Source organism: Tachysurus fulvidraco, chromosome 4 (assembly GCF_022655615.1).
Source record: "Tachysurus fulvidraco isolate hzauxx_2018 chromosome 4, HZAU_PFXX_2.0, whole genome shotgun sequence".
Lineage (NCBI taxonomy): Eukaryota > Metazoa > Chordata > Actinopteri > Siluriformes > Bagridae > Tachysurus > Tachysurus fulvidraco.
The window spans coordinates 22,674,499-22,702,414 of NC_062521.1; the positions used below are offsets into that span (position 1 = coordinate 22,674,499).

Here is a 27,916-nt window from a genome sequence, read left to right on the forward strand (position 1 = left end):
ATATATCTTTTTTTAATAATAGTGCACATATAAGACATAATTTGTATCTCTGTGTGGGACAGAGGGCAAGTGGGTGGTTGGATAAGTGCCATCTCTTCCTCATCCTCAGGTCAGAAAAGAGGATTATCTCTATTGTTTGAATGAGGTTGCAGCAGAGCACAATGACAGCTGACAACAGATTACACGTAGAGATTAGCACAGCGAATAAATTCCGACAGTACACAGACATCCATCACCCATTCCTTTCATGCATGTACTGCAACACAAAAATAAATTGGAAGCATAAAGCAAGTTTGTATGCTTTTAAGCTTTAATTGTTTAAATATAACATGTTAATATTTGTACATTATACATCAAAAAAGGTTTATTGTGCTGTTTTATTTAAACAGCATCAAAGACACTGACATACATGCAGTACATATGAGAGAAGGAATAAGCAGCAGACATCTGTGTTTATCACTGTGTTGGTGTGTGTGGGAGAATGATAGTCTGACATCCTGAGTGTGTGTCTGCTTTGTGTGTTTTAATGCTATAGGGTTATGCTAAGCTCTTTGTCTCTAATCTCTTTTTATTCTATCAGTGAGCCAAACTGTATCTGATAAAGGAATATTCTGGGCTGCTCTTTGGTAACCCTTCACATAAGGCTGATGTACATAAGGCTAGAGAAATTAAGACTTATAATAATTTCTATATGCCTGTACAATAGGAGTTATATTGTTGTGAATAATATATCCCTATAAACATTTATAAAGGCTTATTCTTACATGAGAAAAATAAAACTGACTCCAACTTTCACAGAATCTTTCGCAGAAATATTGAATGGTTAGTTCAGGACCATTGTGAAATGTTACAACATTGCTCATGAAGGATGGCGCCCACTAGAAGTAGGTTTATAACAGTCATAAACAACTTATTAAGGTCAAACGTAGGCCTATGAAAACTGCAATTAGTGGAATGTTATTGACAAATGTAAAGAAACTTATCTACTCAAACCTGAAATTATAAATATTTATAGGTGAAAAGAGGGGATTTCGACAATATCTACGTTCAGCTGGCTACACACACTATATGCTAATGAAGATTATGAGTTTAATACATCATGTGCTGTTTTTGCCCTCATGATAACCCTTTTCCTTTTACATTTTAAGCTTTGAAATCTTTAAACATTTAAAGCTTAAAATGCTCAATTTAAGCGATTTATATCTTTGTTTATTTACAGTGATGAAGAAAATATTCAGACACATTTGTTAAGGTTAATTAATATACTTCCAATTCCAGTTTAGACATCTAATATCTTCTGAATTTGTCATTTTAAATATAAAATTGGCATAAACATATAAATGTTTTTAAAATCAACTAAACAGAAAAACACGTATTCACCCACTACAAAGTAACATCATTATTGCCTTGTTTGCAGTTCCAGCTTTGAGACATCTACATAACATCGGCGGTTCAGTTTTGACTTGTCCAAATCATCTTCAATTCCCAAAGGCTGCAAGGATCAGTCTGATAGATTCACACTGTTTATTACACTGATTCAAAAGAGTTCTGATTTGTCTAAATGCTTTTAGATGAGTGACGTGACGTGACATACAGCTAAGTATGGTGACCCATACTCAGAATTCGTTCTCTGCATGTGCATGCTGTTGCTTCTGTTTGAGCAGAGGAGTTTTGCGTGGGTTGCAGGAATGGAGATGATTGTGGTGCAGATCATTGTGTATTGTGTTTTGCGTGATCGGTGTTACGGCTGTTTTCAGGTCGTCATGCAACTCTTTTTGATTGACTGCTGTATTTTTTTCTCATCATTAGGCTGAGAGCATGTTGGAATTCATTGTGATTCACTGATATATATATATATATATATATATATATATATATATATATATATATATATATATATATATATATTAATTGCAATTTTCTTGTATATTTCTCATCCTTGTATATACAAATAAACACAAAAGGGAGATGAAAACACAAAGGGGAAAGATGGTAGTGAATTGGAACAGAGAGAAAGAGAGAGGATTATTTCCCATTTTAAATAAATAAATCTACATTGTGTAAGTGAGATGGAGATTGAAAGAGAGGGAGGGGGGATGCAGTTAGAAGGCAACAATCCTGGCACAACGGTTAAAGATCGATGAGAAAGAAAGACAAACATTTTAACCACCGTATAAGCAAACAGAGAAAACACTTTCAACACAACTAGACCTTTAGAAAGTGCTGGCAAAATCTAGCAGCTGTTTAACTCAGTATCATAGTGAGAAACAATGTAAATGCCACAAAGTAAAATGCCTTTAATTTAGTCAAGATGACTGAAGAGAGAAGCCAAATATGTTGGCTGTTTTACATTCTGGAGACACTAAACAAAGAAGGTAAGAAAATAATTTCATTTTCACTACAACAGCCAGAGTAAACATATAGTAACTCATTGATGTGGTTCTTTACCATTTAACCATTTATGCAATGTAATTACCAACTATCTGAGATTATATATGGTTCATTCAGGAATATATGGCAAATTTATGTTGTTTTAGGGATGAATTGATGGTTTCAAGCTCTATGTCTATGACTCTGACCATGAAACTGATCATCCTCTGCTGCTTTGTGGTGTATTGTAAGTTACGTATTCATACATAACAACCACATTTGCTTCCTCAAATATTGTAAATGTCTACTGTTCATTTAAAGAATCCTAGTTTACCATAATTAATATGCAGATAGGTTTATGCAGGAAATTAATGACAACAACTTTGACAACATCCTTCCATTTTTCATGTTGTCCTCAATGCATTTAATATATTGTTTTCATTGATGTACATTTTTTTTGTCTAGCATCTGTTCTCAGACTCATCTCAGGCTGTGTTTGGTTGTGTATTTAATATCAATATCTTTGGTGTATTTTAACATTTAAACTAGAAAGAGAGAAAGAGAGAGAGAGAGAGAGAGAGAGAGAGAGAGAGAGAGAGAGAGAGAGAGACGAGACAGACAGACAGACAGACAGACAGACAGACAGACAGACAGACAGACAGACAGACAGTGAAGTACTGAGATTTTTGACAACAAAATATGAATTAAAGAAAGCAGTTCACTTATCGTTACATAATTTGAAAATAAGTCTCCAAATTTTCTGTTCTCTCCACCTCTTTAAAAGCCCACACCCAGCCTCTACCCTCTCTGTCCCTCCCAGTCCAAATATCTGTTCTTCCCCCATGGCACTCTCTCACCGTGTCTCAGGCTGAGCTGAGCCTCCTCTTTACCAACTCCAGCCCTTTCTCCTTTACGAAGTCTCTTCTGCTTATGCCTCATGCAGGAACAGACTCTAAACCAGTCCTCCATGCTACCTTTGGTTCCTACTCTGTGACTCAGGTATACTTCCGATATTCAAAAATAATTCATTTCAAAATTTTGGGTTTGAAAGAAGCATTTGTCCATCACTTATCATCCCCTGTTTTTCTTTATTCTCCAGCTTGTTTCTGAACCTTTAGCTCAGTTTTCTGTACCTATTGTTGCATACCTGCTTTCCAAAGCAGTTGACCAAAAATGGGATGATGAAGGAAGGGAAGGTTTTATAGTCAGAGTGTTGTTCCACATGAAAGGTGACTCAAGCAAAAGAACATGTGTGACACTTCATGCTTTCAAACACACAGAGGAGCACAAAGCATCCTGCATTTCACAGGTATTGGCAAAGTTGCAGGGCAAGCTTTACATAGAATTCCTTCTTTACAAAGGTCTCTATGAACAAATATCAGAACTGAATGATGTGCACAGTGATGTCAATTTTTATCTTATAATAAATAAAAATTCACTATTTGTCTATGACAGCTAATTTTCATTGATTTATATTTAAACAATTACTGTTGGAAGTTTACTAATTTGACCACTGAGATTAAAAGACTTGTGAAAGTGTCCTCCTTTCTGGGATTATACCTCTAGCACTGTTGCTAGTCTTTAGTCTCCCCTGCACTAAATACTTTTCACAAATGCATGATTTCTTTAAGCCACAACAGAGGATCTGCTACAGAAGCCACAATGTCACAGAACGATTTTTTCATTTCATTAGAAAAAAGTCAGCTGAATTTTTGTCATGTACTCAGATTGGTCCAATACTTTGCAAAGCCTGCATCCAGCCCAATGTCTGCCAGTATGTGAGCCCTGCTTTGAAGCAGTGCAGGATTTCACTGTTGTAGAGAGCCAGTTGTCACGTCATGCATTTACAGTGCATTTACATAACTGTTTATGCAACCAGTAATTTTTTTAACCAGTAGTTGTTTGATGAAACCTTTCTGCTTGTATCAATATTTGATGTATTGCATAATTTTATACAAGTATTGTTTTTATACAAGTATTGTTTTTCTTTTCCAATACCTGTACCTTGTACCATGTTCATTGGAAGCCTCCTCTAGGGCTATGTGTGGTCACCATGACTTTACCAAAAGACTGGATTAAGCCTGATGAGACTGCTCAATTATACCAGAGCCAAGGATTCAGACAACGGCATCCATACAGACCCCGGTCCCATAACCACAGCCCATGGAGAAAGAACTTCCCAGCATCTCTCAGGGCCAAACCTGGTGTTCTAAGGGATATGATCAGGCTCTACTACTCTTCCATTGGCAGTATCACCAACCATAAGATATCACCTCTTATATGCATGGCGGACAAGCAGACACAGAGAAATCTATACTACATTGGATGTGTGGATCTTCCAGATAAAGAAACCAAAAGTAACAAACCAATGCAAGGTTATTCCTGCTCCAGTGAGCTTGAACAGGATGAGCTATGGCTGAATCCAGATGTACTAATTTACTATCACAAGGGGCCTGTGCTAGTTGGACAACCAGTTGGAGTCTCATTAAATATAAGAACAAATTTTAGTGGAGATTTTCTCATTGTAAAGTATGATTTATTATTTTTCGAATCACATTTTTTGATTGATTACACTCTGGAGCTGCAGGTCATTACAATTAATTTTGCAATTCTTTCTCCTTAGGCTTAAAATGAAGAAAGGGTTACTGTCACTACAAGCCCGTCCAAACAAAAACTCTCACCCGTGGACTGTTAAAGTGGAGAAGATGTCAGGCAGCAAACATGACACAATTTCAATAATCTCTCAGAGAACTGGTACCGCTATAGACAGAAGTGGGTAAGGCTGAAAGTTTATATAACACAATTGTGCACATATGCAATGTTTTCAGTCTATATATATATATATAAATATATATATATATATATATATATATATATATATATATATATATATATAGTTTGTATATATAGTACATATATATACACAGCTATTTGTTAAATCTCAAACTATTACATGCATTTATTCATGTCTCTTTTCATCACCTTGCTCAGCACCTCAGCACTGCAACTGGTGGCCTGTTTCTCATTTGAGAGCTTATGCAGGCGCTTTGGAGTTGCAATGACAATTCCAGTAAACTGGTGGGTGGAGGACATCATGCGCAATAAGCCTGTTTCTCCAAATGGGGCAGTAACAACTTTCTTCTCCTTTTTGGAAAGAGAGATAGTGGGCATCGCTCCCATTACAGTGGTAAATCATTAATGTAGCATAGACTATAGCTAGTAACACACGTATACACACACAGAAAGTGGCAGAGGTTTATTCCATTTTTTCCTAAAAACATTTCTTTTGTCTTTTACAAGGCTGGGGAGCAAGGGGTTGTCAATAATTAAGGACCTATAAAGACTGTTGGGACATGTGATTTTGGACTTCAGATAAACTTGAGCTGAATTGATCTTTGTTTTTGAACTATATTAACTATTGTACTCTTTATTTTTCATACATTTACAGAGCAACACAATAATGAACACAGCCATCTTGTCAAGCCAACCTGTTTCCCTTCCGGTCTTAGTACTGGCGGTTGGGCAGGATGGCAAAGTATCGGATATTACTGCAGCAGTAAACTGTCATTCAACCAATGAAGACATTGTTAAGGTAAAGTGGTACTTGTGCAGAGCACATACATTACAGCATATAAAAATAATTATTTCTGAGGATACATAAGCTGTACGGTGTATGTATACACGCCATATATACGTTAAATATGCTGATGTCTTGGAGGTGCTCATTTTTTGCAGGTATCAAGTGATTGCTCTGCTGTTTATGTAGATGGAAGTGAATCTGGTGTGGGCAGTACTTGTGTAGAGGTGGAGTTTTCTCTGGGCATGATCAGAGGGTCTTTATGCCTGGCTGTGTGGACTCCGGTTGTTCCTCTTCGTATCTCTCTCTCTGACACTGTCCTGAGCCCCATTGCAGGCTGGAGCTACTATACAGACAGTGGGTATGCAGCAATCCATTGAATAAAATTATTTAAAATATTTAAGTTCATGAAATGAAGAATGTTAGTGTTAAACATTCACCGGTATATATAAATCAGCAAAGTTTGTGGTTGCTGTGGCTTGAATTTTTCGATTAATGACAGAATATTTATGCCTTTCATTTCCAAATGTCTGTTGACTAGCAAATTCAAACTAGTGTACAAGTAGTGTCCCAGTGCTCTCTGAATCCATTTTGACCCTGACAGGATAAAACAGTTACTGAAGATGAATGAATGAATGAATAAATGAATGAATGAATGAATGAATGAACGAATGAATGAATGAATGAATGAATGAATGAATGAATGAATGAATGAATGAATGAATGAATGAATGAATGAATGAACGAATGAATGAATACTTTGTGTGCCACTCAATTCCACAGAATCCACTGAATATAAACACCACTGATGAACTAAAGTGGATGAAAGTATTTAGAAAGTACAATTGGCATAACTATCGTTATACATTGTGTTATTGTCTTCCCCTGTCTATATCTCTCTTCTGTTGTCTTTCATTGTCTTTTTTCTTTCAGATGCATTCCAGTTTATCAAAGGGCTACCGTACAGATTCTTGCACAATTCAGTGCCCAGTCAGCCCAGGGACAAGTTATCTACATGCTTAGTTCACCTGACTGGTTTGTAGATGTGACAGATCTAGTTCATCATTGCCTGAAGATAGACAACTCTCGTGTTGCAGCTGTTCATGGGAAAAATTATGTCATTGGATTAGAGCCTGGAGCTACTTCATTAAATGTTAGTATTTAAAAATATGTCTAAGAATTTACCATAAAACATACAAACATTCTTACGACATCATTACACCATTTTGTGTAAATTTATTATGCTGATTTATGATCTGCTGAATCCAATTTTGCAGCATTAAACTGATCTTTTTCCTTCTTTCTCAGCTAATATCTAGTCAGTGGGATGGTGTGCTTGGCACTGCTGATGTCATTGTGACCTCTGAACCTGTGGCCCCTGGTGACCTTTCTGTGCATTTAGTTGGTGGTCTTGGTCTGTCTTTCACCCCAAGCTCTTCAAATCCTTCTGTCATCACAGCGACTGTGACTTCTCATAACACACTTTATAACCATGGGCAAGTAAGTACTGATAGTTTGGGTTGTATCCCTTGTGCTAGCAATGACAAGTTGTTTAAAATTTCTAGAAGCAGTAAGTGAAGGTTACAAGACCGAACTCTGGTTCATTTTGGAAGCCATTTTTAAAAGGTCTTCTTCTTCTTCTTCAAAAAAAAAAAAAAACATTGAATGAGTAATGAAATCTCTTTAAGAGTACAACACAAGTCCAATCAAATCTTGACATCTTTTACATTCTCTCTCTTTGTTATGTTCTCATCAGTTAAATTTTCTTTTGTTTCTTTCTCCACATTTCTCTTGTCTCTCAGGAAGCTTCTTTTAGTGTTTGGTTACAGTTTGGTGATGACACTGCCACTCTGCTCTCTGCGTTTAGTCAGATCCCTTTCTCTCTTCATCTATCCTCACTGGCTGAGTCTGTGGTTGCTATAACACCTGCCCCATTGCAGCGTGTCCTTGCAGAAGGAGATGGTGGAGGGCCCCTTGTGAAAGCCGAGCTTCTGGTCTACACTTGTGAGCCTGTGTCTAACGACAATAAAATGGATAAAATGAAAGAGAGACGTGGGACTCAGAAACTTGCCAAAGGATCAGGCTGGTTAAGGGTGAACCTAGATGCAGACCTTTGGCCTCTAGAAAGTGAAGATTCTGACTTTGAGATGACTGATGTATCAGATACATTTGCAGAGTTAGACACAAATCTGTACCGTAACTTTGAACAGGAACAAGAAATACCTAAGTCTACTATCTATGATGACAGTACAAGCAATGACATGTATTCCTGGAACGACTTCGAGAGGGCCGTGTTGAAACCCGGCCATGAGGAAAATGCAATGGATTTTTCACCTGATATAGAGTATGGTATTGGGAACTTTGCAAATCGAGAGTTATTGTTTGGAGTTGGAGCTGTCTTCTGTTTTCTGTGTCTTTCTTCCCTTTTGTTCTTAGTCAACTTCATGCCATGTGTGATGAGGGAACTTAGAAAAAGTCAAAGAAAAGAAATTAGGAAACAGATAGATGTAGAAATATTCACTCAGGAAGAGTAGAATGATAAAAAAAAAAAAAAAAAACAGGGAAAGATGGGACATGGTTAAGGGGACGGTCCAGGGTGATGACAGTGGACACACTTGTCCCTGTCTGTCTAAGATGAGATAAACCTTTTCAAATGTGAATTAGAATACTGTAAAATATTGTCTTGTCAGTAGTTTAACACAAATGACAGAACAGCAATCTTCTCTAATGCTTTCCCCAAACAGTTTGAATATACTTTAAATGAATATTTGACGTATTATAATCGGTGAGGGTTTGTGTTTCAAACATTTTATTTTATTGCAGACTCTAATAAAGGAGACGTTTGTCATTTTTGTGACTATCTACTCTCTATAGGACTATATAGATGGATATATAGAGGGTTTTTTGCGATAATGGGGCTTTGACATAAAGCATTTGTCGCCCCTTTGTGGGAAAAATCTCGTCTGTACTCAATTGCCTTGTCACTCCGTTTACTTTGCACACATGTATAGATAGATTTTCTTGTGCATTTCGGTACAGGCTCTCCCTGGTGGTCTAGTGGTTAGGATTCGGCGCTCTCACCGCCGCGGCCCGGGTTCGATTCCCGGTCAGGGAACGAGTAACTTTTTCTTTTTCATATATTTTTATTAATATTATTTATACGTCTGTTTCAAATTTATTATGTCAGCTTCGGACTTTACATTTGATATGTTTTTATTTGTTATACGTTCCATAAACTTACCATACTTTGCGTACTTGTAGAATATATATAGATGCCCGCATAAGACGCTGAGGCGGTAGCAGAGTGGCGCAGCGGAAGCGTGCTGGGCCCATAACCCAGAGGTCGATGGATCGAAACCATCCTCTGCTAATTTTTTTTTTCTTTTTTTTTTTTCTGGGATTTCTCTAATGCAGGGGTGTCAAACTCAAATTCACAGTGGACCAAAATATAAAACTCAGATAAAGTCACGGGTCAAACTGAATATTTATTGAAAAATTAACTGCAACTGATATGTAATGTTCAACCTTTTTCATATGGAAACACACTTTAGTTTTGCTTAAATACAGGATTTGGAACAACCAGAGCTTGATATTACAAACACATAAGAAATAAAATTTGAAATAAAAAACACATCATTGGTGTTCATTTCGCAAACTTTGACCATACACTTTATGACAAACTCTCCCTCATTAAAGGACCGGGCAGATTTTGCCATCTCTGCTGCCAAAATAACGCTAACCTTTACAGCAGCTTCACTTTTTGATTTTGCTTTCATTTTGCCGGGACACCAGACTTTTTTAATTTCCTCCGCCTTCTGGAGATTCTGCTTTACGTCCAGGTCCTTATACCTCTCATAATGTTTCGTGTCATTGTGTCTTCTTATGTTATATTCTTTCGTTACACACACGTTAGCTCCGTTAGCACACAAGACAGGTCTGTCCTTTATATTCGTGAACAGATAATCTGCCTCCCACCTGCCATGAAAGCTCCTATTGTCCATCTTTCGTTTGGCCATTTTTGTGGAGGGTGCAATTAACTTGCCCGATGTGACTGTCAATAGAGAATGAGGGGCGCTTGCTGTTCGTGACTACGCGTCAAAAAAAGTGACAGTGCAAGGCATTCTGGGATTTGTAGTATTAGCGGAGCATGCGGTTAGCCAGCTGTAATGCACATTTGATATGATATCGCAGGCCAAATATAATTTGCGGGCCAGAGTTTGACACCCCTGTTCTAATGGATCGGTGAAATTGATAAAGCCGTTAAAACCATGCTTTGACATCAGCCATTCAAAAAACGCTTTCCCTCGCCCAACGTGGGGCTCGAACCCACGACCCTGAGATTAAGAGTCTCATGCTCTACCGACTGAGCTAGCCGGGCTACAGGGCTATGCTTTTTATATTAAACAATAAAATCCAGAAACGTAACATGTTACACCACCAAAAACGGGCATGAATCGGACATTTACTTATCTGTAGTATAAAAGAAACACTGTGTCAGGTGCCAAGCGACCTATAAACTACACTGTATGGTTTCATGTCTTTTCAATACATGCCCTCTTAAACAAGATTTGATTGGCTTGTCCATCTATAGCCGTAGGCGGGTTCATCTTGCGGACGAGCACGGTTGGCAAGGAAAGGTGGATACGTCACCTCTTCGCGAGAGAGTCGATTGGCGCGCGATATCTTTTGTCACCTGATGTGATTTGCTGAGAAAGATGGAAAGCGCTAGCTCGGATTGGCCGGCTGAACCAGCGGGCTATAGGGCCACATTGTACCTTATTATCTTAGTTATAAGCCATTAACTGCGGGTCTCGTTTTTACAAAAAAAAAAAAAAGACTGTACTTAAGACTTCCCCTTGACTTTACGTTACTAAGTAATGTAATGTAATATATGACCACTGTTAACCCGGTCATGTTCATTCTAAAGAATATAAACAGCAAGGAGTCAAATAGTATTAATTATAAGGGTCACAAAAACATCTGTGATGCAGGTACGCTGAGGAATTAAACACATTCTATAATAAAATGAATCATTCTTAACGGTTTCAGGGGCCATAACATGCATAGATGAAAAGTGGACACAATAACTAACAACTACACAATGGTTTCTGCAACGCTTCATAATTGATCACTTTGGTATTTGTCCACAACAGGGCAGACGTAACATGTGGTCTTGGTCTTCTATGGTCTTATAAATATGGGGAATATTCACAGAATATCTTAATATCTATAGCTATGAGCTCCCACTGTATGAAGCTCATCCATCCAACATGACAATTCCCTGTGCAGAAAACAATGGTGCCAAAGCTGGAGTGGAAGAACTCTAGTAGCCGTGTCCTCAACCACACCGATCATCCACCACTGAATTACAACGCGGACTGCTTTAACACTACCATTAATGCTTTTGGGGTTGATGGAGCGAATTTTTCCCATTAAAGTGAAGGTTATTAGAAGAGCAAAATAGGAACTTCATCACAAATGGGCTCAGGTGGATCAGGTAACTACAAATTATTGGCCTTATGTTAAAAATAAACCACACAAAAAAGCATCACCATATGAAAACTTCTACACTTTCAATCTTATGTTACATGGCGTGTCCTCCATACAAGTCCTTGTGTAGGTTTTAGAGAAGTAATACATGACAATGTTTTAGAAAGAGTGGCTGTGATTTGAAAATTATTTTCTAACCAAACAAAGTATAAAACTGTTATAGAAAAGTAATTAGCATTGTCTGACCAATCAGGATGGAGGATAATTTAGCAGCGGTGTAGTCTAATTAATAATAGTGTGTAAGTACATTCTAACGTTCAATTTCAGTAATTCGGTTCCCATTCAAACTGTGAAGTGCCATTCACAAGATTCACTTTTGTTTTACAAATGATTCCAACATTTAATGTGATATTTTCCATTCCGTTATTTTACAATGAGTCAGCATACACTGGAGGTCATGGTACATTGCTATTGTCATTTTCAGATGAACATGTTATGGTGTTGAATCATAATTGGATTCTCTTTCATCTGGTTCAAACATATTGCTTTGTTTTTGTCTGCAGAAAAATTCAAGAGGTAGAATGGTGTTTGCAATTTCTGAAATCTTATAACAGACCAAGTTTACAGATAACAATTAAGGCACCAAACCAAAATAGAGGAAAGCACCGTGTGTCTTTTACAACTTCCAGCTCTGTTCTTCCTCGCTCATCCACACTAGGGGTGGGCGATAGGGCAAAAATATCATATCATGATACTTAAACACACCTTTATGATGCACAGTATAATTTTTGTGTGTAACTTTCTGCTAACACACAATGCCATCACAAGCTACTGTATGTTCAGAAATGTTTGTCGGAAGCATTTAATGAAGGAAGGTGGAAAAGAGGGGAACATTAAAAAAAACTGGTACAAATACTGTCCAGTCAGTTACATTAAGATAAATCTTTTTTCATAAAAACACTGATACCTAATGTTATAGATGAAAGGTGTATCATGACACTATTATATCAAGATATCAATATAATTGTCATATTGCCCAGCCCTACTCCACACTCCAGTCTTGTACACTCATGTCTTTTAACACGTTTAGTTATTGTCTAATAATTACTGGATCTACCTGATTTCACTTATCCAATTGTTTTTAAACCAGGCACACAGATTTGAGCATTATATTTGCACTTTTTCAGTGTGAATGAGCAGATCAGATCTTTTTCCTTACACTCCCCCACAGGAAGCTGACTGCTGATGTGTCCTGAGATTGCAGATCCAGGCAAAACGCTTCCCACAGCGATTACACACAAACGGTTTCTCTCCGGTATGAACTCTCTGATGCTTCTTCAGGTTTCCTGCTTCTGTAAAGAGTTTCCCACAGGTCTCACACTTGAAAGGTTTCTCTCCAGTGTGGATGCGTTGATGAGCCTCTAAGTTAGACTGCCCAGTGAAAGCCTTTCCACAGTACCCGCAGATATAACTTTTCCTCTTGCCCTTTTCCATGCGCCTTGGAAGCTGTAGCCCAGAGAGAGAAACCCCGGGATGTGGCAAATTTGGAATGGCCTGAGTGAGCTTTGCTCTGTTTGCTGACTCTATTCGAGTCTTGTTGATGTGACTGAACTGCTGAGGATGAGCTTGGCTTGAAGCAGTGACCGTACGCCACTCTGCCCGCACCCCATGAAGCCCTCTGTTATCCTGATGCCTGTTGGACACAACCCCTTTGTTTCTCCCCCTAACAGACACAGGTCCTGGCTGTACCAGAACACAGTCTTGGTCTTGCTCTACTTCAATGATATAAGAGCAAGATGGCTGACTGTCAGATGGGCTATTTGCAGCCCAGCGTGGAAAAGAACTCTCCAGCTCCTTCGCCCTCTCATACAGTGTATTATTTGACCCTAGCACATCTACAGACACTACCGTTTTTCTCTGAGCGTCCAGGTTTGACAGTGGGATGTTGCTGCTCTCATTTGGCCCTTGGAGATGAGACTGGGAAGAGGGGATATCCCACACTTTAACGTCTCTCTGAGGAAGAACTGGCTCATGTGAACAAAGAGACCCAGCAGTCTGGGAGTCTACCACATCTGCAAAACAGAAGAAATGCATCAGTAGTGCTGGTTATCTTAATTTTGTTGTATCTCCTTTGTATACCAATGAAACAACAAATAAACTATTTAAAGGAAAAATACAAGGAATTTATTTTTTTTACACTTTTTTAGTGACATAATGCACAGATGTCTTACTCTGTAAAGTAATCTGCATGGCTGTTGACTGATTGGAAGTCCCCTGGTGTTCTTCTTGTATTCTGCTTTCACCCTTCACAAGAGACGACTCCAACTCAAGAGTCTGAAAACAACAAAATAAATAATAGATAGATAAAAACCCTGCATATACCATTTGTTACTGAATGAAAATGAAGTTAGCATTATGTAGATTCTGGATGAAATCTGAAGTTAGAGGAAGTCAGGAATATTCAAGCTGACCTCTGATACACTGAGGGCTAATTTGATCTGTGCAGGCGAGGAAGAGACTCCGTTTCCACAAATGTCTGTACTGGACTCCACAAATCCTGAGGAGCAGACAAATCATGAATTAAATTATAGAATGTAAACGTGTTTTTGAAAATCAATTTATTTTATTTATAGTAACATAACAGTGAATTTTTCAGGTTTCCAGTCATTATTTAAAAAGGGGGGGGAGGGGGGTGCTGTAATGTAAGAATGCTCAAAAATAGAAGTGTTAATAGTTTATAATTATCAGTTAATAAAAAAGAAAGTAAATGAACAGAAAATAAATCTAAAATCAATTCAATATTTGGTCTGACCTCCCATTGCCTGCAAAACACAATCAATTCTTCTACATACACTTGCACACAGTTTTTGAACCAACTCAGCAGGTAGGCTGCTCCAAACAGCTTTGAGAAGGAACTACGGATGTTCTGTGGATGTAGGCTACCTCAAACCATTCTGTCTCTTCACTTCATTGTCTGTATGTTTGGGGACTTTGTCCAGCTGCAGAATAAATTTTCTCCAATCAGACACCTCACTGATGGTACTGCATGATGGATAAGTATCTGGCTGTATTTCTCAGCATTTAGAATATTAATTCTAACATTAATTAATTTTAACGTTAATTCTGACCAAATCTAAAACACCATTCACAGAAATGCAGCCTCAAACATGCAAGGAACCTCCACCATGCATCACTGTCACCTACAGACACTCATTACTGTACCCCACTCAAACACTGCCTCCTGCTACAGCCAAACAGCCTGCTGAAGACCAATTCTGGCCATACTTCTCTGGACAGTAGATGCGTGTACCTGGGTCCCACTGGTTTCACCAATTCTTTGCTGAGGGCACTGCTGGACATCTTCTAATGTTAAAGGGGAGTTAGGATGATGCGTCTTTCATCTGCTGCATTACGTTTCCTTGGCCAAACCAATGCACCTACAATCCTCAACATTGCCGTTTCTTTATGCTTCTTCAAAATAGCCTGAACAGCAGATCCTGAAATCCCAGTCTGCTTTGAAATCTTTACTTTAACAGACCACCCAATTTCAAAAAATGTTTTTAAATCACCAAATTGTTGGTTCTTTCGTGATGCTTTTCCACAGAAAACCAAATAAACTTCACTAGTTTCAGAATGGACTGTATAAGGGCTAATATAATTATACATAAAAATATAGCAACATGTAATATAATACAATGCATCCTAAAACATATACATAATACCTATTTCTTTTTTTACTTCATACATCAGCCCAAACAATCAAGTCTGCTTCGATATCAGCATCTCACAGTGGAAATTTTGGTTGATCTACTACAGCATAGGTTTTTACTTGCATTCATTATTTAAAAAGGGGTGCTGCAATATTTCCTGCTTTGTCCAATCTGAAGCATACAAACCTTGACTAAACCAAACCTTGAGAGACAAGAGTACGACGTGTGGCCTATTTAATGAATTTCATCATTTCTTCTCATGCGCCTTGACTCACCATCTTGCAGGGTCATGCCTCCGTGTGTCTGTCTTTCTTGCTCCTCCAGCTCTGAATGCTCTTCCTTGATGAACAGCACGTCTGGCTCTTCATCTTCTGTCTTTTGGTGCTGTAGTGCAGACACACACCATACAAAGACTGAGCATTACCACAGAGGCCTGATGTTGCATACACAAACACAATCAATGCAGCAGCCTATGAATTAGATATTGGTGTGTGTTACATATTTGCTTTTGTAATGCATTTAGAAATTAATTTATAGGTCACGATCGGTCTCCAGAGACAAATTGGGGGGAAAAAAGCAGTTTTGCATTATGTTCCGAATTTAATTACTGTGTCAAACAACACCCACGTTTCTAGCTAACATTTGATAATTAGCTTAAGGTAAATGTTATGAGTGTTAATATACTAATTGAAAACAATAGAAAAGAAAAATACACAACATTACTACATGCAATAATGTATATATACTAATATATACTAAATAATTAAGAAAAAAAGCAGTGTGTATTTTATGGCACACTTCTAGTATTTACATTTGAGTTATATTAGAGTTACTACATATCTACTGGATGCGTTGACATGTGCAGATGTTAAATGGCTTTGTTGTGTGCACAGGCATAAAATTGAATGTACAATCCATTTTGCTTAACGCAACTTTCTATCACACTTTTGCTCCTAGTTATTTTTTATTTTTACAAAATTCATATGGCTGCAGACACATACCCAGGAGATTCAGATTAAAACACACAATAATACCCACGTTCAAAAGTTTCTACAAAGGGGAATTTTATTGAATATTGACCACTGAATAAAGCCAGTGTTTGTTGATCATTTCTGCTAGTAGCAAAATAGTTGTGATTAAATGTTACAAGTACTTTTTTGGTTGACTAAGAGGTAATCAAACAAAGCAGAATTGATTGATTAATGAATTAAGGTAAGACAAATGCCATTGTAGATCACTTCTTAACTCTTCACCTATTAGATAGTCTTAAGTTTCAGCTGAAGCTATTTGGATAATACATCTAACCTTGACATACAGGTAAATACTTTCGGGAAAAATATTTAAATAGAACAAAGATTTTCTGTCAAAGGAGCAAACAAATGCACTGATTTATCAAAGTTTATTTTGGAGTCATACATTTCCAAATAGCTGCCACTAATCCACATCTATCTGGGCATGAAAGTAACTATAGCTCCACATTTTGATTACTTAGTTCAGCTGAGTTAAAAAAAAAGAGAAAAAGAATCAAACAATACAGACTTTAAAATACTTGGTTGGACCAAATTCAAAGCTGATGCTTATCAATATCTCAGATGTCTGTAAAAACATTCTATAAACAACCCACATGCAGCTTGATCCATCTACATGTCCATAAGTCACTTTGGTCAGTTGTTGATTGGCCCAAGGGACAATAGTTCCTCTGTCGTGAGCATATCAGGGTGGTATTTTTGCTGATGGGTTTTGAGGTTTCGTATCCAGGCAAATGCCTTCCCGCACTGGGTGCAGCTGTAGGGCCGTTCCCCTGTATGAACTTTTTGGTGCTTCTTTAGGTTTCCGGCTTCGGCAAAGAGTTTCCCGCAGGTGTTGCAACGGAATGGCTTCTCACCCGTGTGGATTCGCTGGTGGATCTCCACCTTCTTGGGGCGATTGAAAGCTTTTCCACAATATTTGCAAGTAAAGAGTTTCTCGTTGTGAGCTCGTTCGGGTCTTGCCTGTGCAATTCTTGGCTGGTATAGGCTAATGCCTTTTGTATGCTGCCAACTGTCTATGTCTGGTATAGCTGAAGATGTTGAAGGTACCACTGGAAAGTCACTGGTCAACCGCGATAGGTTGGATGAGTGCAAACTAAAATTATTATGGTGTTCTATACTTGAGGTGGTGTACTTTTGCAAAGTCTGGTGCATTGTTGATTTCTTACTGCCATCCCAAACAGTGATGTCATCCCCTTCCTCTGCAGACTCAACCTCTATAATCTCTGGTTTCTGTCGCAGATGATCAGGTTGACTGTCAGTTTTACTGTCACTCATCAAGTACGAACAAGACGGATGCTGTGGGTCCGCATCGTCACCCCCTTGCATAAATAGCTCCCCCAAAGGTGCGCACTCCCCACTTACATCAAACTCTGCCTGTCCCTGTTCTCCCAAGGGCTCCTGGGATAACCCATCAGCGTTCTCAAACTGTGGCTCAGATTTAAGCACTTTGTCAGATCCACTGACCTCCAAAGCCTCGTGCCGTGTCCTGGAGATCTGACCATCCACTTTATCCACTTGAGCAGCACCATAATCTGCTTCCACACCCTCACACGCAGGTTCTGCCACCCCTGAGAAATAGTAGAAGACAGATACAATAGGTTATAACCATGCATGCTTCCATGTAACAGTTTTTTTTTTTAATAATTATAATGCTTTATTTCTATTTTTCCTTTGGGTTTATTCCTTTTTACACACCTTTGGTTTTCTTTTATTTAATCACAGACTGATATACATCTCATTTTTAAATACATAATATTAATAACAATTAATATGTATAAATAACAATAAAATCTTCAATCCATGTACTTACCATCTTCTCGAATGAATAGTTGCTGCTGTATGTGGCCCTCATCGGATGTCTCAGCCTTGACAAGTACATTGTTTGGTCCAGCCTGGCTGGAGTCTTCATGCTTTTGAGAAAAAACAGCAGAGCTGAACTAAAATGTTTGTTAGGAGAATATGGAAGCAGGTCTTGTACCTCTAATCAGCAGGTGATGATATGAACTAATATTTTGGTGTATATTTAAAGTCTGATACATTTTAGTTATGTCTTTCTTAAAACAAACCTGATTCAATTACTCAGTTCAAGTTAGAAAGTGTGTTTGATCATAAAATCCACTCATGTATTTTAAACTCCTATTGGTTATTAAATTTAACTGATAAATGTCACTGACACAGTTTTAAATGCTGAAATGAACTGGTTACATATTATACTGGTGAAAACATAGTATACATAGAAATACTGTTTAACTGCATACATAGTGTTTATAGTGTTGCCACAAAAGGTAACAAGGCATGAAAAGGCTATGTACCAGTGAGGTACCTAGAGCTGCAGTTGCTTTGAAGAGTATTACACTGAATAATGGACAGATTTATCTAATCATGTGTTTGTGCAGGTCGTGTAACCTTTGCTTACCCCATTTTCATCATGTTTGATGGCTGGATGCCCGATTGGAACGTCTGCAGCAGAAGGTTCCCCATCTCTCCAAACATCCTCATTTAACTGCCTCTCATAGAGTTCAACTTGATTTGGAAAAATATCTTGGAACACAAAAGCAAAACGCAACAGCATGTAATGAATATGCAGCATCTATTGTGCGTTTACATAGAAGAACACAATTGTGTAAGAATATTGCAAATTCTTATACCACAGGACAGCTGCAATCTTAAGCTGCCTGACTAGATGATGTTGATTACATATCTATAAAAAGTAGTAATGGCAGCTGCAAGACAAACTATCATGCATGACAATTTCTATACCAACAACTCAGTTACGGGGGCTTATAGAAAAAAAACACTATACATCAGACAAGCCCAATAAAAATTCATTTTGGATTTGATGTGTTATTTAACAACAAAAAACATAGTTATAAATCATAGTTTAAAAAGACATTTATACAAGTCACCACAAACAGTGTGAAGGTCTAGTGTTTATTTTTTGTGGGTGTGTGGTAGACTAGCGGTTAAAGTGTTGGCCTACCAATCGGAAGCTTGTGAGTTTGAATCCCATGACCACCAAGCTGCCACTGTTGGGCCTCTGAGCAAGGCCGTTAACCCTCAATTGCTCAGTTGTATATACATGAGATAATGTAAGTCGCTCTGGATAAGAGCATCTGCCAATTGTTGTAAATGTAAATATAAGGTGATGGGTTCAAATCCCAGGACCCCAAAGCTGCTACTACTGGAACCTCGAGCAAGGCCCATAACCCTCTAAAGGCACCGGATCATGTCTGAGCTGGAACTCCAGGTTTCTGACAAGCTGGGATTATGTGAAGAAAGACTTTCTCTGTGCACTACTGTTTATACAACAATAAAAGGTTTTTTCTTCTAAAATGTGATATTGCTGTGGTATAAGAGCAATAAAACACGTATTAAGATCATCGATTATGGACACTAATTAACTCCAGAGTAGTAGATGTCTATCTGTAACAGCAGATGTACAAGGTCTGTTTTATACCGTACAGATACCGCGGTACTTACCGGAAACAGGAGCTCTGTATTTGTCTGCTAGATTTGCGCTCACTTGGACTCTACTGGAGCGATTTCCTGAGCTTTCTCGGATTCTCCTTTCGGCGTAACCGCGGGCCATCCTCAGCTCCATCAGATGAAGTTTCCTCTTCAGTGCCTTGTTTTCGCGCTGGCACTGAGACATCTGCAGGTTAATCACCGCGTAATCATCGTCCACCAGTTTACAGATTTCTGCCACGGCTGCGTTCGCTAGTACCTCCATGATGGAGGCTAGCTGAGTCTGAAAGGCCAGACGATTCGACATGGTGAAAGACTCCGGAATCGACACACAGCCGTCGTCTCTTTCACTGTGCGCACGCTTCGCTCGGCTCGGATCTCTTTTTTAGTATAAAAACAAAGACAATAAAAAAAAAAAAAGGATCCGATTATCAAATGTAACCAAATGTATTGTTGCAACACCGTCGTCTTGTTGCCGTGCGCCGGTGACGTCACGAGCACTTCCGGCTGCCCTGTAGTTGTGACGTCGCGGACCCTCGTGATGTCTGTGATGCACCAGAAAGAAATCAAACGCTGAAGGCGCACATTGACATTGCGCACGCTAAATCCCATCACGACGTAGGCTACATTCTATTGATTGTATACATAATTCATAAGCATTGTATTAATTTATTCTTTTTCAGTAAGATCTTTAACCTGGTCAGGGTCGCAGTGGAGTCTATCCTGCGAACACTGGGCACAGATTTACTCTCAAAAGTACTTTGGTCTGACAAAAGGACGTGCAAACTACTATCCACATTCCAACAGACACCCTTATCCAGAGTGACTTACAATTAGGGTTAAGGGCCTTGCACAGGGGCCCAGCAGTGGCAGCTTGGTGGACCTGGGATTTGAACTCATGACCACTAGACTACAACATCCCCCATCCGACTCACTCTCACTCACTCATTTTCTACCGCTTATCCGAACTACCTCGGGTCACGGGGAGCCTGTGCCTATCTCAGGCGTCATTGGGCATCAAGGCAGGATACACCCTGGACGGAGTGCCAACCCATCACAGGGCACACACACACACTCTCATTCACACACACACTACGGACAATTTTCCAGAGATGCCAATCAACCTACCATGCATGTCTGTCACTAAGATGAATTTATTTCTTGATGATTATCACGTGATTGTTTTTGTGACTCCATATTGTTCACATCATGAATTATTTCACACATCCAGGACACAGCATTTCAGCATTATAAACTACTATCTGTTTCAAGGTTCATTGGGTTGTATGTTGGGCTTTAAATGGACATAAAAAACGTTTAAATTTAAAGGTCCAGACTTTCACACGCCAAAAAGGACATGTTTAAAATGCCGAACGTAAGACAATCCAGGATACCAACAACAACAACAAAAATACAACTTTATAGTGTAATCACTATAAACAATATAAACTGCAAGTTCTACAGAAAGATCATGGGAAGTATCTAGACTAACTCATTTGATAACACATGGAAGTAAAGAGCAAACATAACTTATCTAGGCCAAACCCAATATAAATCAAGTCTTTAGTGTCATAACCACCATATACAGTGTTGCAGTACAAGGTAAGGTGAAATAACAATTATTGTAATCCTAAGTTACAAACGCACATGTATGACACACACAGTGCTGTAAGGACATAAATGCAATAGGAAAAAAGATTCATACAGGAAGAAAGTAATAGGACACTGTGGAGTGATTCCACAGGACACCACAAGATGCCACAAGATGTTTAAGGTGTCCACAGGACACCTTAAACATCTTTCACAAAAACGTCATATTACAATAAAGGCATTGACATGACATTAAATACGAAAAGCTATAGCTGAGACTTTAAGTAATTTGATGCTACAACCAATTAGACTGCAAATTCAAATAAAACCTTTTTGTTGTATATTAACATATTTATATTCGCTGTGGCCTTTATTATGATTTATTTTTGTGATTTTAGGGTGTTACTGCATTCTGAAGGACTATTTACCGATTTGACTTTTTTCGACTTGACAAATTCAATACAGAAAAATGCTTTGTGCTCCATGTAACACACCTCCATGGTTATGTAAACATCTTGCCTCAACAAGTTTCTCTTTTGGAAAATATGCCTGAATCATCTTTGAAACAGAATACTAAAGGTAAAAGAGAGTCCTGTCCCTTAAGGAACTGTAGACACTGTTGTAAGAAATTACAGAAATTGCACCCAAATTCCACTCCAAGGTACACATCTAAAAGAGCTCATTCCTAAAAAGATTTAAGTATCATAAGGTAATACGTTTAGGACTCTAAACATATAAACTTGATTCAATTATAAATATAGGAATGGCAGCAGAACATTAAGGATCACCACGAACAAAGGGTCTACGTTGCCGCGATTACCATTTAAAGTGACCACTTGGTTGATGACAATTGTAACAATACCAAGACAAGGTGTACGTGTAGCCCAGCAATTTGGGAGACATTCAGTTCTTACACTCAATACACATTAAAAGCGGAACTTCATTTAAATTACCAAAAGGGAAAACTGTATATAATGCTTGAGCAGGATTTGCTCTGGGTTCTTATTGACTCAGACGAACCCAAAGTACAGGACGTATTTTGTCACTGCTATGCTGGAATAAACTTCTTGTTCTTCATTAAGATCTTCAACATCATCGTCTTATTTTTACACAACACATTTTCTATTTCTTACACTGTATAATTGGTTTTGCCAGCTATATTTTGCTTTCTTAATTGTTTTACTTTTACAAGACAGGATATACATAAACACTCAAATATATGAGCTATGAATTTTTATATAGCACCAGGAAGTTTTTCTTTAACTACTCTGATGAGTTTAATTAGTACAGATGGTATGGCCTTAATTAAAAGCACATATGAAAAAAAATTCTATAAACTACACTTTAGAAAATACAGAGAGCCACAGATGTCTGTCTGGGGAAATCCACAAATGTTCTATGTAGAACCATTTTATGAAGTTAAGCTTATACCACAGCAACTCTAAAATCTTGAATCTGACAGAAGGTGAAGATTTATTTTCTACAAAAGCAGATCTGGTAGTAATTCCAACTGACAAGGCAAACTACATGTTTATACACTAATGACACTTTATTCGTCCCACAATGGGGAAATTTCACTGTTACAGCAGCAAAGAGTCAGAAAATACAAATATATAAAAAGAACTGAGACATAATTCTCTTATTTTAATAAATATAAATTATATTAACAATGTATACACTGATTTGTATGATAAACATTCCACTTTAAGTGCAGAAATAATGGAACTTATATTTAAATCAGTCCAAGGTCTTCCGACATTATCTCTTTTGCTTTGTAAATGGTGCACTTGTCATGAGGCTTTGTGGATTTCTTTGGTTTGTTGACTTGACTGTAGATGACTTCCTCCGTAATGTTCCTTTGCATGTTCTGCTTACCGTTGTTTGCATCGTTGGTAGGAATGCCCTCCTGTGCTTTGTGAACTGCAGAGACCACTGGTAAACTGTAGATACGTTCTTCCTCGTTCTGAACCACATTTCCCTTTTTCTGCAATGGGTATGGTGTGACATTACATATCTCTGCATACACTGGCTCTGACTCACTGTCATTGACATTATGAAGTGTTTCTGTTGATTTTGTTAGATTAGCAGGGACATATTTTTGGGGACTAATTGTATGCTGGATAACATCAAGAGGATCTGAATACACTGGTTCTAAGTTCTCAGTATAGCAACAAGCAAGATTACTGTTTTTCTCAATCAGTGACCTGACTGATTGTGTGTGCATACACTTGTCTAACCCAACAGCATCAACAGGATTTGAATACACAATTTCAGGCACAGAAATAGATTCACCGGGTTGCCTCTGTGTTGTTTGGAAAGAACCAGTAACAAGTTTGATGCACTCTGATTCAGCTGATCCTATTGGACATACAGAACTTGAGTGCACAGGACTAGAGCCAAAGTCAGAATAGGTGTTGTTTTGAATGTCTAGCTGGTTGCCACTGCCTGGTCGCTTAGGCAATGAGGAGCAAGGTGAGAGGACACCGGAGCTACCTCCAGTGACAGCCAGACTCTTCTGCTGCTGGATGGCCAGGTCCATGAAACTCAGTATCTCCTCACCTTGCTTGGTGTCAAATATAAAGGCACCAGGGCCAGAATCACAGCGTCTGCCTGCCTCAATCGAGAAAGTGATCTGAAGAATTACACAAGAAGAAAGAACACTATTGATGCATTGGGCTATAAACTAATCTCTTTATTTGCTGTGCACTAAACTAATATCTGATAATTAAGGCTTACTGGTTTCTAAAGCATTTCATATAGAATCCATAATACATAAAATGGTATCTAATATACTATTAATATTGATTGTTATGTCTAATAGTGACATTATGGCGGAAAACAAAGAATTTGCATTACATAATCTATAATTCATTCTGGAACTCGCCATTTGAAGTTTGAACAATTACAAAAAACCCAACTTGCTGCTTGCAAACCTTGTCTCGCCCATAGCGGCGCAGTAGCTTGTAGGGCCATGCCATCACTCTCTGCTTGCTGTCAGTGTCCTTTAGGATGAGCATGTCCTCACCAACCTGTAACCAATATGCTCCCAGCAGACTACAGCGCACCGATGCCTCAGACGGCTGTACAGTCACCGGAAAATCAAACACTGAGGGGAGACGAACAATGACATCCAACAGGAGATCAAAGCAATAATAACAGATTAATTTTCAGTTTACATTTTGTGATTCATGAAGTGATTCAATGAGTGTAAATAAATATTGATAGTTTGGTTACATTTCGGTTTGATTCGTAGTTTAAAGCAAAATATCTACAATACTTTCAGTGAGCTGCTCAAATTTTTTTTATTATTTTTTTAGATATTGTCTCTTAAAGCATAGAACAACATGTAGCATTTACATGCACAAGCTCATTAAAACATAGGAAACTAAATACTTAAAACCAACCTTCTTCTCTAGAAGCATAGATTTCATTCTCTTCCATCTGTAGCATGGGCTGTGGCATGTTATTACTGTTCTTCTGTTAAATTTAGAAAGCAGGACACCAAACCAACAACATTGGAGTTAAACTACAACTGATGTAGTTTTTAACATAATTAAATTTTCCATTTTTAAAAGATAGAAAGTTAAAAAAAATAAATAAATCAGCACCTGAAAGGCAATTTCACAGATCTTTTCCATCCACTCTCCACAGCCCTCTTTCTCTACAGCAAACACCAGCCTCTTTTCATCTGTATCTACACAAAAGGCCGCCATATTGTCCCCAGGCAGGGCCTCTGCATGTGGGGGGAGTCGAACAACACTAATACAGTCAGCTAGCCTTATAATCTTGCGGTCTGGCTGCTTCCGGACAATAACCGGCGATCGTTCCGGGCCTGTTTCTGTGAGCTCCAGTCGAGCCACACCATTCCGGCTGTTTGGGTAAAGGTTTAGCCAGTACCGTTTCCATTTCTGATGAAGAGAATTAGGAGTTATAAGTACAGAGTTAAAGGCAGGCAGGAATAGACTCCAGTTAAAGCAAGTATTGACAGTGCTGGCAACGTAATAGGTGCTATATGTTTATCCTTCTGAGTTCATATCAGTAATCTGGTCATATTCAAGAGAATATAAAAATGAGATGTAAAGATGACCATATTTATTATTTAATTAGTTCATAGTCTCCCATCCTTGGTCTTGCACATTTTAGGTCTTTTCCTTGCTTAAACACACCCAATTCCTCTTGGGAAGGCTGTTAATTAACTAATTTTGTGTAAATGATGGGAGCAGATTTAACACTTAAACGTGCTAGACAGAGTGTACTCAATGACCATATGAGATCATTATACAGGTCCTTTTTTCATATGGTTGTGCGTGTGTGCATGGGGTTAGGGTTGGTGCCTGGTACAGCAAATAATGAAAGTGTGTGAGACTTCATCACCAAAAATGTGCTACATTGCGAAATAAACCGAGATTTGCGCTCTGTCTTGACATGTTGAAACCCAGCCCACTACACACAGCTCTCTCATACCAGCACATAACTTCTGTTGACAGACTGCAAATACAAGAACTTGTTCAGACAAAATTGAAACAAGAACCTCAGACCTATTACAGCACACATTTATATACACTTTCTTGTGTGGGGAATTGCTGGAATAATAATGAAATTGGCATTAATGAGAGATAAATTATTATTACAAATAGGACCATTAGATTGTAGATCACAATTTATTCTACTCAATCATATTCAACTTGTGGATCAATAGTCTACGACAAGGCACATATCCTATCTTATCTTATTATAGGCACATATAGATATAATGTATTTAGTCCTATATAACTATATAACAAATGAGATTTGTTTCAAAGGTTTAAAAAGTTATTAAAGTTTAAATTAAAGAAAGCCAAACTGAGAAAAACCTTACCTCAGAATATTTTTGGTGTTGTAAGTGAACCTCTCCTCGTTTTACATGGGTATCCATTTCCTGTTTAAGTCCAGGTGGGTCGAGTTGTCCAAGAACTCAGTATAGTTTGAAGCTGAAAACCGCTGTGTTGCTGGTACAGTATGTAAATGGGGAAATTTACTCCGCCTTTAAAAGGTGAGTTTTTATTCAGCCCAACCCTTCGACCAAAAGACGCACAGTGTGACTCGAGAGTATCGAGATAACGTCATTGCACAGCATCACATAACGCTGTGCATTTCATGCAGAATGTTGAGGTTACATTCTCTCTCCTATACAGAATATTTATAACAAAAGCAAATCTCTTTAATTTGCTTTCAAAGCCGGATCTTTTGCTGAGAATGAATTTTGGACGTGTTATATTTACTTATGAAAGAGAACACATGATTAGGGTTAAGAGGGACATGTCACTCTTCCCAATGTGTCATACACTTATTGGGTGTGGTATATTACAATAGAATAAATACTAAAAAAGAATGACGCCAGAAGATGAAACCTATTGAACAAGCTGGGGGCAGTGGTGGCTCAGCATATAAGGTGTTGGCCTTCTGTTTGGAAGTTTGTGAGCTTGAATCCAAGGACTACCAAGCTGCCACCCCTAAGCAAGGCCCTCTATAGCTCATCTGTATAAATGAGAGAAATGTAACTCACCCTGGATAAGGGTGTGTGTCAAATGTTGTAAATATAAAAGAAAACTTGATTCTTTATACCTGGAGTTCTGATGCTCACATGCCCATTGTAGACCCTTTCAGTGGTGGACAACGGTATTATGGGCAAAACTCAGCACTTTATATTAAGGTTCACAAAACTGACATTATACTGACTTTAATACGAACAAATCAATTTCATAATTTAAACAAGTTACATTCATGCAATACTGCATGTGCAAGAGTAGGTTATTCTGAACACTGCTACAGCTGTGATTCGGCTGATTTGTAAACAAGACATTACTACTGATTATATGCCAGGAATAATATAATCAAATCTTTCATTTATTTTGTCTCCAATACTGCAACTATATCCCAAAGAAGTCACAGATGGAGAATATATTGTGTGGTGCCAACACAGACTCCCTGACAAACACATTGCTTTGTACATTTTCATTAAAAGGTGCTTGTTGTAAAATTGGCTTTGCTTCTTCATTTCCCATGACTGCTCATGATGTCACTGATATATCCGGATATTACCTATAAACATTTTCTATTTAAAAACTTTAGCTAGAATTAGAATTTTACATAGTGAACATAGTGAATAGAGTGAAACTGTGAAAAGTTGCACTGCTAATCTAATTAGTTGACCAGACCTACTGTTGTGTAACATGAGTTATATCACAGCAATTTGCCAATGATTGCAATGTTTGATCTATTAATGAAATTTCTGCACATTTTAACAGTTCATTATAAGTTTGCTCCTGATCCACATAAACTTACAGCCACAACAGTAATTCAGGATCACTAAACAAAGTACTCAACAGCCATATATAAAACATTGAACTGATTTATACACAGTAGCGGCCGAAAGTTATGTCCGACCTTGGAAACTAGATCTTTTTACCTTTATTCAAGCATGTTTATAAACTCTTGTCAAGAGACAATTAAACTTGCTTTATTACACAGATATCGTTGCTGCTGTACAAAGCTTGCATTCATTATTTCCAGCCTATGATTGCTACAGGTGCTTCAATTATTATGTATGCCATATTATTCTGCATTGTTTTGCATGTTTTGGTGCTGTCCTCTATAAAGGGTATTGTCAACATGGCTAAATCTGGTTAGTTGACTTTGGATAT

General features: G+C 38.1%; 3 protein-coding genes and 2 non-coding genes across 5 annotated transcripts; 2 read left to right on the forward strand and 3 right to left on the reverse strand.

Moving 5' to 3' along the window:
- Positions 1-2,141: 2,141 nt before the first annotated feature.
- tmem132a (transmembrane protein 132A) lies at positions 2,142-8,776 on the forward strand. Its single transcript, XM_047812624.1, has 12 exons — positions 2,142-2,375; positions 2,538-2,617; positions 3,155-3,369; positions 3,470-3,679; positions 4,397-4,899; positions 4,994-5,146; positions 5,362-5,557; positions 5,819-5,962; positions 6,106-6,308; positions 6,881-7,100; positions 7,256-7,447; positions 7,750-8,776. Exons 1-12 carry the CDS (start codon positions 2,335-2,337, stop codon positions 8,479-8,481), a joined length of 2,889 nt encoding a protein of 962 aa, XP_047668580.1. The 5' UTR covers positions 2,142-2,334; the 3' UTR covers positions 8,482-8,776.
- Positions 8,777-8,990: 214 nt separating this feature from the next.
- Positions 8,991-9,062, forward strand: trnae-cuc. Its single transcript has one exon. It is a non-coding gene; the product is annotated as a tRNA-Glu (tRNA).
- A 1,190-nt stretch (positions 9,063-10,252) lies between these two features.
- trnak-cuu lies at positions 10,253-10,325 on the reverse strand. Its single transcript has one exon. It is a non-coding gene; the product is annotated as a tRNA-Lys (tRNA).
- A 1,486-nt stretch (positions 10,326-11,811) lies between these two features.
- si:ch211-89o9.6 (zinc finger protein with KRAB and SCAN domains 5) lies at positions 11,812-20,195 on the reverse strand. Its single transcript, XM_047812629.1, has 8 exons — positions 19,659-20,195; positions 18,595-18,719; positions 17,989-18,088; positions 17,643-17,746; positions 15,423-15,531; positions 13,909-13,994; positions 13,669-13,771; positions 11,812-13,509 (listed from the first exon to the last, which is right to left on the reverse strand). Exons 1-8 carry the CDS (start codon positions 19,948-19,950, stop codon positions 12,653-12,655), a joined length of 1,776 nt encoding a protein of 591 aa, XP_047668585.1. The 5' UTR covers positions 19,951-20,195; the 3' UTR covers positions 11,812-12,652.
- A 2,562-nt stretch (positions 20,196-22,757) lies between these two features.
- dok1a (docking protein 1a) lies at positions 22,758-27,913 on the reverse strand. The gene is made up of 5 exons (XM_027145797.2): positions 26,092-27,913; positions 24,842-25,141; positions 24,638-24,710; positions 24,167-24,339; positions 22,758-23,865 (listed from the first exon to the last, which is right to left on the reverse strand). The coding sequence occupies exons 1-5, from the start codon at positions 26,146-26,148 to the stop codon at positions 22,966-22,968; spliced, it is 1,503 nt and encodes a 500-aa protein (XP_027001598.2). The 5' UTR covers positions 26,149-27,913; the 3' UTR covers positions 22,758-22,965.
- Between the last annotated feature and the right edge of the window lie 3 nt (positions 27,914-27,916).

Coding starts and splice junctions, on each gene's coding strand:
- tmem132a (XM_047812624.1), top strand. CDS start 2,335: ATGTTGGCTGTTTTACATTCTGGAGACACTAAACAAAGAAG. Junction 3,680..4,396: donor AAGCATCCTGCATTTCACAG/GTATTGGCAAAG, acceptor GTTCATTGGAAG/CCTCCTCTAGGGCTATGTGT. Junction 7,101..7,255: donor CTGGAGCTACTTCATTAAAT/GTTAGTATTTAA, acceptor CTTCTTTCTCAG/CTAATATCTAGTCAGTGGGA.
- si:ch211-89o9.6 (XM_047812629.1), bottom strand. CDS start 19,950: ATGTCGAATCGTCTGGCCTTTCAGACTCAGCTAGCCTCCATCATGGAG. Junction 15,532..17,642: donor CACGGCACGAGGCTTTGGAG/GTCAGTGGATCT, acceptor TCTGCACTACAG/CACCAAAAGACAGAAGATGA. Junction 13,510..13,668: donor CATGCAGATTACTTTACAGA/GTAAGACATCTG, acceptor TCTGTTTTGCAG/ATGTGGTAGACTCCCAGACT.
- dok1a (XM_027145797.2), bottom strand. CDS start 26,148: ATGGATACCCATGTAAAACGAGGAGAGGTTCACTTACAACACCAAAAA. Junction 24,711..24,841: donor TCTGTGAAATTGCCTTTCAG/GTGCTGATTTAT, acceptor TAAATTTAACAG/AAGAACAGTAATAACATGCC. Junction 23,866..24,166: donor GCCGCTATGGGCGAGACAAG/GTTTGCAAGCAG, acceptor GTAATTCTTCAG/ATCACTTTCTCGATTGAGGC.